Genomic DNA, 13687 nt, shown 5'->3' on the forward strand with positions numbered 1-13687 from the left:
CAGGAGATGGGCTCCTGCGTTCGGAGCTGGAGAGAGGACGGGTGGTGTGCAGGTGAGGCGGCGTGGCTCCGGGGTGCTGCCCGGAGACCAGCTCGTTGGGCTCAGCAAAGTCCTTGCGTGGCTGGAGGAGGAGCTGAGTGTTCCCCTGCGTTTTCCCTCTGCCCCCAGCTCACCGTCAGTAGAGCTGCTCCTGGTGACGGCCGCGGAGGTTGTGCCGATCCGTCTGGTCTCTGATTTGAAGGGTCTTGTTGAGCTGAGAGCTTCTTTACCTGGAATTTTAAAAGCTGGTTTTCGTCAGTTTGGTCTATTTTTATCGCAGCTGACCTCACCTATCCCCATTCTCTCCATTTCTGGATGGATGCATTTGACAGCCAGAGCTCCCACCAGAATTTAGCAAGAGATGGAGGAGGACCTCCATGAAGGAGATGGGAGTCATCTTTCCTCCCAGGGGCTGCCCTCGTAGCCCCTGCTCATTCAGCGTGGTTAATGTTGCTCTTCTCTCTGGCATGGCCGTGGCTGTGTCAGAGGAGGACACGTCTGTCGCTACCTCATGTTTGTGGAGAAGATGTAGCCTTGAGCTGGCTGCTGAGATGTGAAGGGACGGTGATGCCGGGAGCTCCTGAATATGGATGGGTTTATTGATCCCGTCGGAATGCGGGCAGCACTGAAGGTGTGGGAGCCTCCAAGGCTCTGTCAGGAGGAGGAGCTGCTGCCATGTCCGGAGGAGACGAGCCTGGTGCTCTCTGGAGATGCTGGAGGTTGCAGAGCCCTGCGATGATGTGATCTGGCGGCTGGTACTGCTTCGCCTAGCAGGTTTTTTGAGGGGGGGTGTGTGTCTCAGAGGGCTGGGAATGGGCCAGGGAGCTGTGGCAGCTGGTGTGGGAGGTGAGAGAAGGATCCAAAGTCTCCTGGGAAAGAGCTGACCTGGTTGTTTTATGCTCCCCAGGATCGTGGCCTGCCTGGCAAACTGGAGCCAGTGTCGCCCGTGAGCCCTGCGCACCCCGACGCCGAGCTGGACCTGCTGCCGGCCCGGCTGTCGAAGGAGGAGCTCATTCAGAACATGGACCGCGTGGACCGCGAGATCACCATGGTGGAGCAGCAGATCTCCAAGCTGAAGAAGAAGCAGGTAAGAGGCTGTGGTCCGGAGGGGAGCACGCGTCCTCGCGTCTGCGTGCTGCCTTATGCCCTGTCCTCTCCCACGTGTGTCCACAGAGGGGAAGTGGCAGTGCCAGTGCCACCAGGGTGGTCTGATGGTCTGTGTCCATGCTCCCTGTCGTGACATGGGGCAGCTGCTGCTGTGCCAGTGGTCTGGAGCTGGTAGCTGCAAGACAAGGGAGCTTTGGAAACCTGGCTTGTGGGCTCTTTTGCGTGTGAGAATGCCTCAAAGGGAGAAAAATCTGTCCTCGGTGACTTGCCCGTGGCCATGCGAGCAGTCAGTGGCAGAGCTGGAAACGCAGCCTGGGTTGCCCGAGCTGTCTGTACAACCCAGCGTTAGCATAAGGTCTTTTCTTTTTCCTTTCCAGCGGTTGTCTCTCCCCAGTGCCGTACTGGGCTGTTGAAAATGCTGCTGCGATGTCCTCATGGCTCTTCCGTGTGCGTCCAGCCCCTTCTCCGGGGCTGTGCAGCTCTGCAACCGTGAGCGGCGGCTGGGCCATCTGCAGTCAGGGCTGTGCCTGAGCCAGGGGTCTAAGTCTGATCTTCTCGCTTAGTGCTTTACCCCTGCACAAGAGCAGCAGAAGGATCGCCCGCTCCGTGTTGCTGTGTATACAATTACCATAAACCCATTAAGAGATTAATATGACAAAACCTTGGGGGACGTCTGTGAAAAAACCCACAGACTTAAAGGCTTTCCTTTCCGAAAGCAAATCGTTTATCGCTGCCTCTCTCCTACCGGCTGCTTTCTTTCCTTTGCCTGGGGCCAGTTGCTAACCTCCCTGATGGCTGCTGATCCAGCAGCCGCTCCCTGGGATGTGCGGCCGGGACTGGAGGATGGAGCAGAACCCCTGCTTGGGCTGTCGGCCGGGGCCAGTGCTCCTCCAGGATCAGCGTCCAGTTGACCTTCCTCCCCATCAGATTTCTATTTTTCCCGTACCAGATACTATCCCTTTCTTTCCTGTGAGACGAAGCAGGATGTTTTGGTTTTGTTTTCAAACAATATGGTTTAATTAATGTGAAGAACCTTTTTTTTTTTTGTGTTGCTTTTTGTCTGCAGAGGTATGGGAGTGCTTAGGGAGAAGCAGCTGTGCTGGGGGTGCGAGGAAGCAGCCCGGTGTGCCGGCTCGTGGGAGCCAAAGGAACATCTGGAGCGATGGAAACCACAGAGGTTCCTCTTGTTGGGTTTGGTGGGAGCTGAGGGAAGCCCAGCCCTTCCCCTCTCCCTCCTTAGGAAGCTCAGACAAAGTGTTGGTGTCCTCTCACACCGGGCAGTCTGGCTGCTGGTCTGTTTGTAACTCACGTTTGAGGAAGGCTGTGCAGAACGTGGTCATTTCCCACTCCGGAGAGGGGCTTCCAGGGTGGGATGCGTGCCTGGCACGGCGGCGACCGACACCTCTGCCCATCCCCTGCCTGACTTCTCTCAGAGGTGCTGAGGAGCTGCTGGGGAAGCTGAGAGGAGCTGCGTATGCTCCGTGCCGTTAAAATCAAGCTGTCCTTCCGTAAGGAAATGGGGTTTTTATCGTTGGCTGCTTGGTTGCTTTATTTCTTCCCTCTGAGCAAATTTTACGATTCTTCCTCCCCACAAAAATGCTCTGCTGAGTGGCGAAGAAGGTGAAAGTGGCTTTTGGCAGTAAAAGCATCCCCTCCCCTCTTTTTTATTCTTTTTGGCACATGGTGGCCAAGTCATTTGGTAACAAATCCCACCCCCCCAACACTGGCCTCCTTTCCCCTCTAGCAGGATCCTTCCGCAGCCCGGTCCTCCACAGAGCTGGCACACCCGGGAGGAAGCGTTTTCGGGGAGAGGGGTCCTGTCTGAGACGCTGCGGGAGCGTTGTGTCCATCTGTGCGTCGGAGCTGTCGGCGCAGGAGAAAGAGGAGCGAGGGAAAGCAATCAGCCTGTAACAGATACTGCTCTTGCAGGAACGGGTGGTGGAGCAGGGGAGGGATTGTATGCAGCCGGAATATCCTAATGTTTTTCCCCTCTGTCTCTGGGAGGCCTTCTCAGGGTAATTAGATACATTTGTATGGAAAGGCTGCGCAAAAAAAACCACCAGCCAACCCAAATCCACCATCTCTCTTTTATTCTGGTGGTTCCAGAAATGGGAAGGAAGGCTCTGCCTGGGCTTTGCAAGAAGCAAAACGTCTTCAGCAAGCTGCGAAACCTTCCCCAAGCCCAGCGCGCCCCTGGCAGAAGGCCACCTCCGTCAGCCATCCCCCGCTCATTCGTGTGCCATATGCGCTTAAAGCTCTCGCCGAGTCCTCGCTCCCCCTCTTCCTGACGGGGAAGGATAATCCTGATGCATTTATTCCTGGCAGCGGTACCGGGGATCTGAAGGAGAAATAAACCGCGGGGCTGTTCTCCGCTGGGCGAAGGGCTCTCCGGGAGTACAACACTCCCACCTGGTGATGGAGGCTGGGTGGAAGAGCTCCAGGGTTCCCCCTTCCATCTGCCTCCTGGCTGGGTGTCCTCTCTTCTCCCCCCGGCTCTCTGAAGGTGGTTTTGGGAGATGTGCTGTGGCTGGAAGCCCTCTGCTCTGCCCTGGGCAGACGAAGCATCCCGGTACCCGGCGCGATGGCTGCCCAGCGCCGGGTGTGTGTGTAACAACCTTGGCTTCGTCATGCAGGTCCCTTCAGCACAGGGGCTGGTACGTGCGGGGTTGGGGCCTTCCCGAAATGTCACCCACCTTCTGCCAGCGCTGCGCGGTGCTGGCGTGGCTCGGAGAGCCCGTCTGCAGCGGGTGGCCCAGCCCAAGGGGCTCTTGCCTGGAGAAGGCATCTCCTTCGCTTGGAAACGGGATCGCCTGTGGATGCCGTGGGAGCCAGGGCTGCGGCTAACGATGGCGTCTTTGGTCCCTACAGCGTCACTCTGCTGGCCTTCATCGGGGCAGAGGAGGGGGCTTTTGGGGAGCGGCTGCTGGCGGCGGGGAGGGAGAGAGCGTGGAGCTGTCGAGACTCATCTCTCATCCCGCTTCACCCCCTGTAAAGGTCACGGTTCCAGCCTGGCTTTTGTGGCAGACCTTTAAGAAATCCATTTTGTCCGTGTCTGGGAACCCTGACCTATTGGGCTGCGCCGTTTCCCACGGCTCCCGGGGGCAGCTGTCGCGGGCTGAACCTGCTGCGGTCAGGTGTGCTGCCTGCGGCCCCTGCCCGCGTCCCCGCCGCCCGCGTCGGGCCCTTTAATAACCGTACGGTGTTACGCCACAGAGAGTGGAGTTTAATTCTCTACTGTATTTGAGCTATAATTAGACTTTTATTTTTTCTTTTAACGAGCTGCTTTTAATGAGCCTTCACTTACTGGCAGACTTTCATTTCCTGATACGCCATCAAATCCTCTTGAAATCACTTAGAAGGCACCCGACCACTTTGCAGAATTTTTGTGCGTTTCCAGAACAATGTAGCCAAGTTTCTGACTTTTTTTTTTCACCCAAATATTTTTCTATTTTTTTTTTCACCCAAATATTTTCCCTTCTGTGATCCTTTCCCTTTTACTGATCCCTTTTGCAGCTCTTGCTTTGGAGTTGTGGGAGCTTATCAGGTGGGAGCGAGGGCGTGCGATGGGGTGCCTTGGCTGGGCTGAGGACACCGAGCCAGAGCGGGCAGGTGCCTGGGGTGCTGCTTCTGCGCCGGGGCTGATGCCGAGAGCTGCTTTGCAGCTGCTGGTTTCAGCCCTGGCTTCTCGAAGAGCTGTTGTCCCCTTTGCACGGCGCTGTGATCTGGGCCACCCGAGGAGCAGCCGTGACTGAGAAGAGCAAGGAGCTTTCGGGCTGCTGCGTGCGTGGTTGGAGCCCGCGTGCCGCTGCGGTGCGGCTCTTTCCAGGCGGGAAGGGATGGATCCCCGAGGTGCTGGGGACGGCTCACCCCCTTGCTGGGTGCCGATGGCCCGAGCTGGCTGTCCTTGTGCTGGGCTGGAGTAACCGCTGGGTTAAGAGCCTGCCATGGCCGACGTGCAGAGCCCGGGCTGTTCTGCCTCTGCCGCAGCCTGCTCCCCGGCCAGAACGGTGCTCAGCCATCCGGCTGGCCATAACAGCTTTTTTGGGGCTGTGTCTCGGTATTCCCTATGCTGCTGCTTTTCCATCTCTGGGAAGAGATGTCTGCCTGCGGGGAGGTGGAGTGTGAGTGCAGCCCACAGCGTGGGGTTGCTTCATCCCTTGAAACACATTTAACTTAATTGAAGGGGGGTTCTCAGCCGAGCCAGTAGGCCTATCTGGGTGCTTAAGGGTCTGCTGGGACCGCACCCTACAGCTGTAGCACTGCTGAGGGTGTCGTCAGCAGGAGCGGAGATGGTCTGAAGGAGGAAGAGATGTCTGCCTTCTCCTCTGGCCGCCAGACCCCGCTGCCTCTGGGAGGATGATGGTGCAGCCATCTCCGGTGCAAGCCGATTGCTCACAGTCCCAGGTGCATTTTCTTCCTAGCGTGAGGCTTGATTTTCCCCTTGCTTCAACAGGGGATGCCTTAGCTGCTGGAAAAAAATACGAAGACTTGGAGATTGAGAGCCGAGTGGTGAAAAAATCACAAGGCGCTTTTTGATGATGGCTCCGTCTCCCGTGCAGCTGCCGTGCGTGGCTGCGCTCCCCCCTCGCAGGGAGCCGCCAGCCCGGGGAGAGCTGGAGGAATCCGTTCGTTCCTCTTTCGGCTGAGCGGTTCCTCAAACTTCTTGGAAGGGCTCGGGTGTCTCCTCCTGCCTCGCACGCCTCGGGAGAGCCGGAGGCAGGTCGGACGTCGGACGTACCCGCTGACCGCAGTGACATTCAGAAGTGCTCTCTTCATTCCGCTGCTTTTATCACGAATGTTCCCCACGGCCTGAGCCGCTCGCGGGCGGGTGGGAGCGTGTTAAAACGGCCGTGATCTCTGAAGGTGCCTACATGGATGCGCTCCTTTCTATTTCCCATCTCCCGAGGGGTGGCTGGCATTGGAGACAGCTTTGGGGCTGGGTGCGTTTTACTGCACGTGTGGTGGGGACGTGGTGGACGTGCTCGTGGAGCTGCTCCTGGGCTCCTTGCGTGTTTCTGCTGGGGGGGGGAGGCACGCACAGCTCGGGTTGCGTTGTCCCAGCACAGGCAGACACCTGGAGCTGGTGGCGACGGCACGGTGGGGCTTTGCGGGCAGCTGCTGCACCCCAAAGCATCGATACCATGAAACATGGAGCTGTAGCAATGCAGTAAAGAGGATGAGAAAGCAGAAGAGCCACCAAAGCGAGCTGCTCGGCACTGCTGTCTCTGAGGGCAAGACGCCCGGGTGATGGCCATCCGCCCCTGTGGGGCTTGCTGTGGTTGGACTCGGGTCTTGGTGGTTTCTGCTCAGGGCAGCTTGAGCTGTGTGAAGGGGGGAGAGAAATGGGTCTTAGAGCCGCTTTCCCAGCAGAGCGTGACGGCTGGAAGGTGGCTCGTGCGGTGCCGGTGCCCTCGGCACCTCTTGCTCTGCCCATCGGGACAACCGGCGCCTCGTGGCGTGTTCACACTGCAGTCGTGTGCAGCCAGAGCACTCGGGCTCCCTGTGGAAGCTCACTGAAGGCTGTCTTGGTGACCCGTGTCTGTCTCATGCTGTCCTGTAGCTCCTGCATGCCCTCTTGGGCCCTTGGCACCTCTCACCTTGGCCGGGAGGGCTGCCACAGGTCCCATCGGGCTTACTCTGACCGGAGACGTCAGCTCTCACGGTGGTGTTGCCTCCTCTCCCGTACTGACTGGCTCATCCGGCTGCACGGCGCAGGGGCAGCCGGTGCGCAAGTCGTTTCGTCGAGAACAGTCATCCCGGGCCGTCTGCTCCAACCACAGCATCACGCGATAAAGCCGAAGGTGCAGAGCAGCCTCGCTCACCCCTCGCTCCCCAGCGCGGCAGCAGCTCCGGAGGCAGGGAGCCGGGTCGGAGCTGCGGTTCCCCGTAAGGGTTTCCAATCAGATCATTATTTCTAGCCTCGAGCCTTCTCCAGGAGGCTCGTTCAAGGCAGGTCCTCATCCTCCACGCCTGAGAAGCACCAACCCACGGGCGTGGGGCCGGGAGCCCGGGGCAGGATGGTGCTGCGCCTGCGTGGCGGGGGACGTTACGCAGCTCTCCTCCCTCTCCCCGTCCCTCGAGCCGGCCTGTGCCTCGCAGGAAGCCTGCTGCCATGGCGGTTTCTGCCTCGGTCGCGGCCCCGTGGAGAATCTCATGTGGACGGGGCTGGCTGCGTTTCTCGCTGTGACTCACCCTCCTCCTCCCCCCTCTCCTTCCACAGCAACAGTTGGAGGAAGAAGCAGCCAAACCACCAGAGCCTGAGAAACCCATCTCCCCCCCTCCTATCGAGTCCAAACATCGCAGCTTGGTGCAGATCATCTACGACGAGAACAGGGTGAGTCTGGAAACGATGGGAGTACAAACGCGCGATCGCGCCGTGCCACCCTGGCCGGGGACGGGGAGGTTGGTGAGGGGTAGGTGGGGGGTTCCCCTGGGGCGGTGGGTGGATGGAGCCCCGTTGGGGATGGTGACGACAGAGGGCTGAGCCATGAAGAGCTCGCTCTGCTGTGTGGATCGAGCACAAATGTCTTCTGAAGAGCCTGCCGGGGGGGGGGGGCTTTGCTGTGATCAGCCTTGGGTTTGAAGCCTTCAGGAGGTGGTTCAGAGCCCGGTCTGTTAAGTAGCTCCCTCCCCTGGGAGCAAACCTGGGCAAAAGCTGCCTCGAAGGACAGGCTTTGACGCGGTGGCATGGGCTGCGTGGATGGAGGGGGTGTCCGTGATGCTCCGGTGCTGGCAGGCCAGCTATGAGCTCTCCTGGCTGCCCCTGAGCCCCCAGGGCTGGAGCAGGAGGGACGTGGTTGCAGCCATGGCTGGGTTTGTGGCTGTTTGACGCTGCAAACGGCGTTAGCAGAGATCAGGCTGGCAGCCCTGGCTCTGGATCGCTGCCTGGGCTGCTCAGTTGTCGCACTCGGCCGTTGCCTGTAACAGCAGCCCGAGGAGACACGGATTTTGCTGTGTGCTTCGGAGCGATGCGAGGAAATTGGGCCCTTTGGTAGCTAATCAAGCATATTCATTTTCATTTAGGTGTTGGATAAAAAGGATGATTTTGCATAAAAGGAAAACTACCAGTCGCTAATTATTTTGAATTGCGAGGCCTGCGATTTCCCTGGGAGCTGCAGAAAGCCAGGTGCCCGGCTCCTAAAAAGAAAAAAAAAAAAGAAAAATTACGCATACCGTGGCTCCCAGGCAGTGCGGTTTTCCTGGTTTTCCTTCTCCCGTCTGCTTCTCTCCCTGAGCATGCGGAACCCTCCGCTGGCGCGGTCTGTGGCGCGAGTGGGTGCAGACTGAGGTCTGCGTGTTGGAGCGTTCGCAGGCTGGTGACAGCTCTAGACGCTGGGCGCGGGCCAGGAGTTCCTCAGAGCAGTGCTCCCCGTGGCACCACCGAGTGCCCTCTCCAGGGGTCTTGGGCTAGACGGCGTGTGTCTGCTGTGCAAGGGTTGGGTTCAGAAAGGAGCTCTCAGACGTTTTTATTCCTATTCCCTTGAGTCCCGTCCTCCTCAGACACTGTCACAGAATCACAGAATAGTAGGGGTTGGAAGGGACCTCTGTGGGTCATCTAGTCCAACCCCCCTGCCGAAGCAGGGTCACCTAAAGCAGGCCGCACAGGACCTTGTCCAGGCGGGTCTGGAATATCTCCAGAGAAGGAGACTCCACAGCCTCCATGGGCAGCCTGTTCCAGTGCTCCGTCACCCTCAGAGTGAAGAAGTTCTTCCTCATGTCATGTACCTGGAGCCCGTTACGAGAGGAGGAGACGGGTGATGGTGCTGAGGCAGGGAGGAGAGGTGATCCCCAGCCATTGCATCGTGGCAGTCCCCGTTAGCTGGAGCTGGCTCGGGGCCGGTCCCACCAGACCCTCGTCCTGCTCTGTCACCTCACGTCTCTGCCCACACCAGCGGCAGGGTCACCCTTTCCCTCCCGTCTCCCTGAGTCTCCCATCACCTCCTCCATGGCAGACACCATCTGCTCTTGAAAACTCTGCCGTGGCTCGGGGCGCTCCCTCGGGGTTGCTGCCCTGTCCCGTGGGTGGTGGCAAAGAGTGTGGAGAGCAAGCATGGAGTTCTGCGTTTCTCCTTGGAAGTGCGTGGCCAGAACAGCTGGGACGCTGCCGCGTGCGGTGCTCGGAGCTGGTGGCATCCGTTTGACAGCGGGCCTGGCTTTATTCCGAGTTACGCTGGCCCTCCCAGCCAGGCTGTAGCCAGGAGTGCTTCGCTATTCCCCGTCGTGACAGAGTGCCCTCGTTCCAGGTGGGTGCTCAGCCGGCGAAGGTCACGTCTGGCAGCAGATGTCTGCGTGATTCGGATTTGGCTCCGTGTTCGTCTCTGCGTGGTCCCTGGGACGGGCAAATGATGATTCCTTCCCTGTCCTTGTGAAGTCCCCTTGTGACCAAGCCCATCTGTGGGCAGGAGGCTCCAACCAAACAACCCCTCCCTTTTGCTTGATAGAAACCATAGCAGGCTGGAGGGAAGTTCTTCCTTTGAAGAAGACAAGGTGTTTTCTGCGGAGAGTCGGCCAAGCTGTGCTGTCCGGTTGGGGTGATGGAGGGGCCCGGTTGAGCACCGTCGCACGGAGATGCTGAGCTGCAAGGGGCAGGGTGTGCTGAGCCTTGCCCAGAGCGTTGTGGCTCCAGTAACAAAGGTGGGATTCAGGAATCAATCATCCTTCCAAAGGGCATCCCCGGGCTCAGCTTCAGCCTCTAGCTGCCGTCAGGCAAGGTTGGGAAGCCTTTTGGTGACGACTGCCCTTCACCTTGGGGCCAGGAGGAGGGGAACTGGCAGAGGGAAGGACATGGGAGCAGCGTCGTTAGGACCGTGGGTGGACAAGAGTGGCTGGTGGCCAGAGGTCGGGTGACTTTGGGTGGGTTTGGTGGCAGCAGACCCTTGGGCACTCTTGTACTTTGCTGCAGCTCAACACCTGGTTGGAAGGTAGGAGCAAAGGGCCGCCAGTCAGATAGAAACATATTGATCCAGAGCGGGGAAGGTCACCGAGCCAAAGTTTAAGCCCTTCTGCCTCTTCTGCGCTGCGGAAAAGCAGTGAAGTTGGATGCCTCGAGGTCTGCGTGCAGGAAAAGCGGCTGGAACGGCGGGGCAGGGCTCCAGCCCGTGCTCAAAGGGAGGAAAAGCCTGATTTACCCTCATCGCTCAGCTTGTGGCGTGCTGGAGGGAGGCAGCGTGTGGTAAGAAATGCAAATGAAAAGAGGATATTCAGGCCTCGGGAAGAGAGCAAAGCACCCTGGAAGAGCTGGCAAAGCCCAGAATGAGCTTTAAAGAGCAACTCTGTGAAGGGGCAGAAAGCCAGCGCTTGTGCCGGTCGCTGAGCAGGTGGGAGGCGGCGAGCTTGGCGGAGGGGCCGTCGCCTGGCTCCCGTTTTGTGTTTCATGAACCACGGGTCTGTGCTTCACCGAGCGCGCCGGTGCCGCCGTGCCCGTTCCCACCGCTCCTGCCAGGCGGTGCCGGAGTCGCGCGCTGCCTGCCGTTACAGCCCGAACAAAGGAGACGCCAGAAACGGTCCATGGGAGAGGGGAGGTTGTGTGAGGACAGAGCAGCTAGAAACGCCGGAAAATCGCGTTAGCCAGCCATTCTGTGACCTACTTTCCTTTTGGCGATAGCTGTGGCTGTGCAGGGGTGAATGGTTGCTAATTTTAGCTTATGGTTCATCAGGGAAATCTACATATTTTTCTCACTGCGGCGCTGGGTATGGATGAGGGGTTGGGATGCAGGTTGGTGCTGGCCCGTATCCGATTTTCTCAAAATTCAGGTTCTCTGATGCTAAACGCCCATCACGCTGCTGTTCCCTCCGGTGACCTACTTAACGCGTACAATTTGAAAAGTTCCTTGGTATCGGCGAGGATCATTGTGGAAAACGTGACCTGTAATCCCCTCTTGCTACACTCTGCTGGACAAATTGATTTCCAGAAAAAAAACAGTCAGCTGTACAGATTCTGCAGGGGAAGAAAGGAGAGAAGCTGCCCTTGAGTGCGGTGAAGTCCTGTGCTGGGAGCCTGCGGTTGCGTTTGGGAAGGTTTGAGGAGACTCGGTTCATCGAGAGGCTGTTGATGTTCAAGGTCCAGATGCCTCCTGCCGCGGTTCTGTGCTGACCGGAGCTGCTTTGTCTGGTCTCCAAAGATGAGCTACGGGGCTGCGCCTGGAAATGTACCTCTGGAGAAAGGTTTGCAGTGTAATGCAGAAAAACACAGGCGTGTATTCAAGCCAGAATTTCAGCTGTGAGTGCAAACCGTACCATTTCTGAAAGGATGTATGGGAATGGAAGGTCACATTTTTGTTACTATCACAGAATCCCAGCATGTTCGGGATTGGAAGGGACCTCTGTGGGTCACCCAGCCCAACCCCCTGCCGAAGCAGGGTCACCCAGAGCAGGCTGCACAGCACAGTGTCCAGCTGGGTCTTAACCAGAGAAGGAGACTCCACAGCCTCCCTGGGCAGCCTGGGCCAGGGCTCCGTCACCCTCAGAGGGAAGAAGTTCTTCCTCATGTTCAGACGGAACTTCCTCTGCTTCCGTTTGTGCCCGTTGCCCCTTGTCCTGTCACTGGGCACCACTGGAAAGAGTCTGCCCCCATCCTCCTGACACCCACCCTGCAGATATTTGTAGGCAGTTCGAAGGTCCCCAGTATCCGTAGACTGGACTGCGGGTAACCAGTGGGCAGCGTTGTCAGAAGCATCCGAGCCCTATTTTCAAAAGTGGCTCTGCTCTTTGAAGAGGCAGAACAATGTTTGAACACCGCCATGGGTGCTAAAATCGCCGAGATCGTTCAGGAGATGGGGTGGGGAGCTCAGAGGAGGCTGTGTGGGCCAGTGCCCGCTGGGTGCGGGATGGGTGCGTGGATGGGTGCGTGGGCCAGTGCCCGTCCCCCCCTCGCCGGGAGCTGGGTGCCGGCAGGGTGGTGCAGCCCTACCTGGGGAAATGGGGTTGCGACGGGTGTCTCGGTTGCTGCCAGAGATGGATGGCGATGCAGGCGCTGGGGATCTTCTAAATTAAACCATGTGAGAGACCTTCAGCATCTCTGCTGCGGGCGAAGCTGATCCCCACTGGCTCTGGGTGGTGGCTGTGTGACACAGGCTGCTTGCGGCCTTGAATTTGCCCCTCTGAGATGCGTTGCTGGATCGAGAGAATTTGGCTTCCTTTCACCTCAAAACCCCATAGTCGAGGCAGATTATCTGTGTAGATTTTTAGCCGTGGCTTTATTCCGCTGGGCCGTTGGTGGGATTCTGTGCATCCATCTTCCCCTGAAACTGGTTGAGCGTTCCTGGGCTTGAGATGTTTCTCTGCTTGAAATGGAAGTTTCCTGGTCCCTTGCTGCGCGCGGGGAGGAGGGCAGCGTTGGTGTTGCTCCCTGTCGCTCTCCGTGCCTCTCCTGGGAGGCTGGGCTGGCCGAGCCCTCCTTGCAGGGTGTCCCCGAGGATGCTGCACCGTGGCCGCCCCGGCCGTGCCAGCAGCCCGTCGGCGCGTGGCTTTGCTGGGTGAATTCTCCTCCGAGCCCCCGACACACCCGAAGTCCCCGTCGCCTGCCGTGCGCGCAGACGTGCTCGTGGCTTCTCTCTGACCGTCGTGACGCTGCGGAGCCTGCGCGTACCCGTCGCCAGCTCTCTGCAGGCCAGGTCTGGGTGGCTGAAGGCTCTCTGCAGATGCCGCTTGTCGGAGCCAGGCAGGATTCCTGCTCGGAGACCGGCGGAGAAAAAGCAGCCTCCATCCTCGCGTGTCAGACCTGTCCCTGCAAACAAGCACACGTCAGCTTTCCGCTAAAACATAGAGCTCATCTACCAGCGAGGTCGCGTCAGGACACGGCGTGCCTTCGCCCTCCGCCGCCGCGTGCCGCGACCCACCGCGGCGTGGTGAGAGCCGGGACGAGCCGCCCCGCGTCGCCCCTGCCCATCCCGGCTCCGCTGTCAGCCCTCCGGAAAACTGGGTTTGATGCCGCGCAGGCAGTGGAAGCGGGCAGCAGCGTCTGTCTTGCTCTTGGGATTGAGCTGGTGGAAATCAATAAGATTAAATTTTAATTCGTTTGCTGCCGCAGTGCTTGTTCCTTCAAAAGGGCACAGCTATCTATCTCTAAATTCAGCATTATGCTGTAAAATTGGAATTCAAAGGACTGTTTTGAATTTTTTCCACCCCCTGCTGCTGCTGTGTCCGTGAGGAGCGTGTTCCCAGCTATCCGTTTACACTCCTCAGAAACCTTCATAAAGCATTAATGCCCCATCTGTAAATAAGAGAATAAATAAATGCCCATTTTTAGCACTGCAAAGTATAATCTAGCCATTAACTACTCAAAGGCACTGAGTGTGGCTCGGATCCCGCGGGGGTGTTATGTCTGTATAACTCTGATTTCCTCTGAACTCCTGATTTACATTAGAAAGGGAAGAATCAGGCCTGCATCGTCAGCACGGAGCTGGTGCAGTAAATAAAACCTTATCAGTGAAACCGCTTTCGAGCTTTAAATCTGCAGAGTGGGGCTTTTTTTTTTTTTTTTTTTTCTCCCCAAATTCTAATTTATGTCGAAGTCGGGCTGGGGGCATCGCGTATGTGGCTG

General features: G+C 58.2%; 1 protein-coding gene across 9 annotated transcripts in view; it reads left to right on the top strand.

Moving 5' to 3' along the window:
* The window catches only part of NCOR2 (nuclear receptor corepressor 2), a 264349-nt gene that overhangs the window by 128330 nt on the left and 122332 nt on the right, over positions 1-13687 (top strand). For all 9 annotated transcript variants that reach the window (XM_075434969.1, XM_075434975.1, XM_075434976.1 and 6 more), the window contains exons 5-6: positions 947-1126; positions 7367-7480. In XM_075434969.1, the coding sequence (XP_075291084.1) occupies positions 947-1126; positions 7367-7480 (294 nt within the window). The remainder of the gene's footprint in view (positions 1-946; positions 1127-7366; positions 7481-13687) is intronic.

Source organism: Opisthocomus hoazin, chromosome 13 (genome assembly GCF_030867145.1).
Source record: "Opisthocomus hoazin isolate bOpiHoa1 chromosome 13, bOpiHoa1.hap1, whole genome shotgun sequence".
In the NCBI taxonomy this organism is placed as follows: Eukaryota; Metazoa; Chordata; class Aves; order Opisthocomiformes; family Opisthocomidae; genus Opisthocomus; species Opisthocomus hoazin.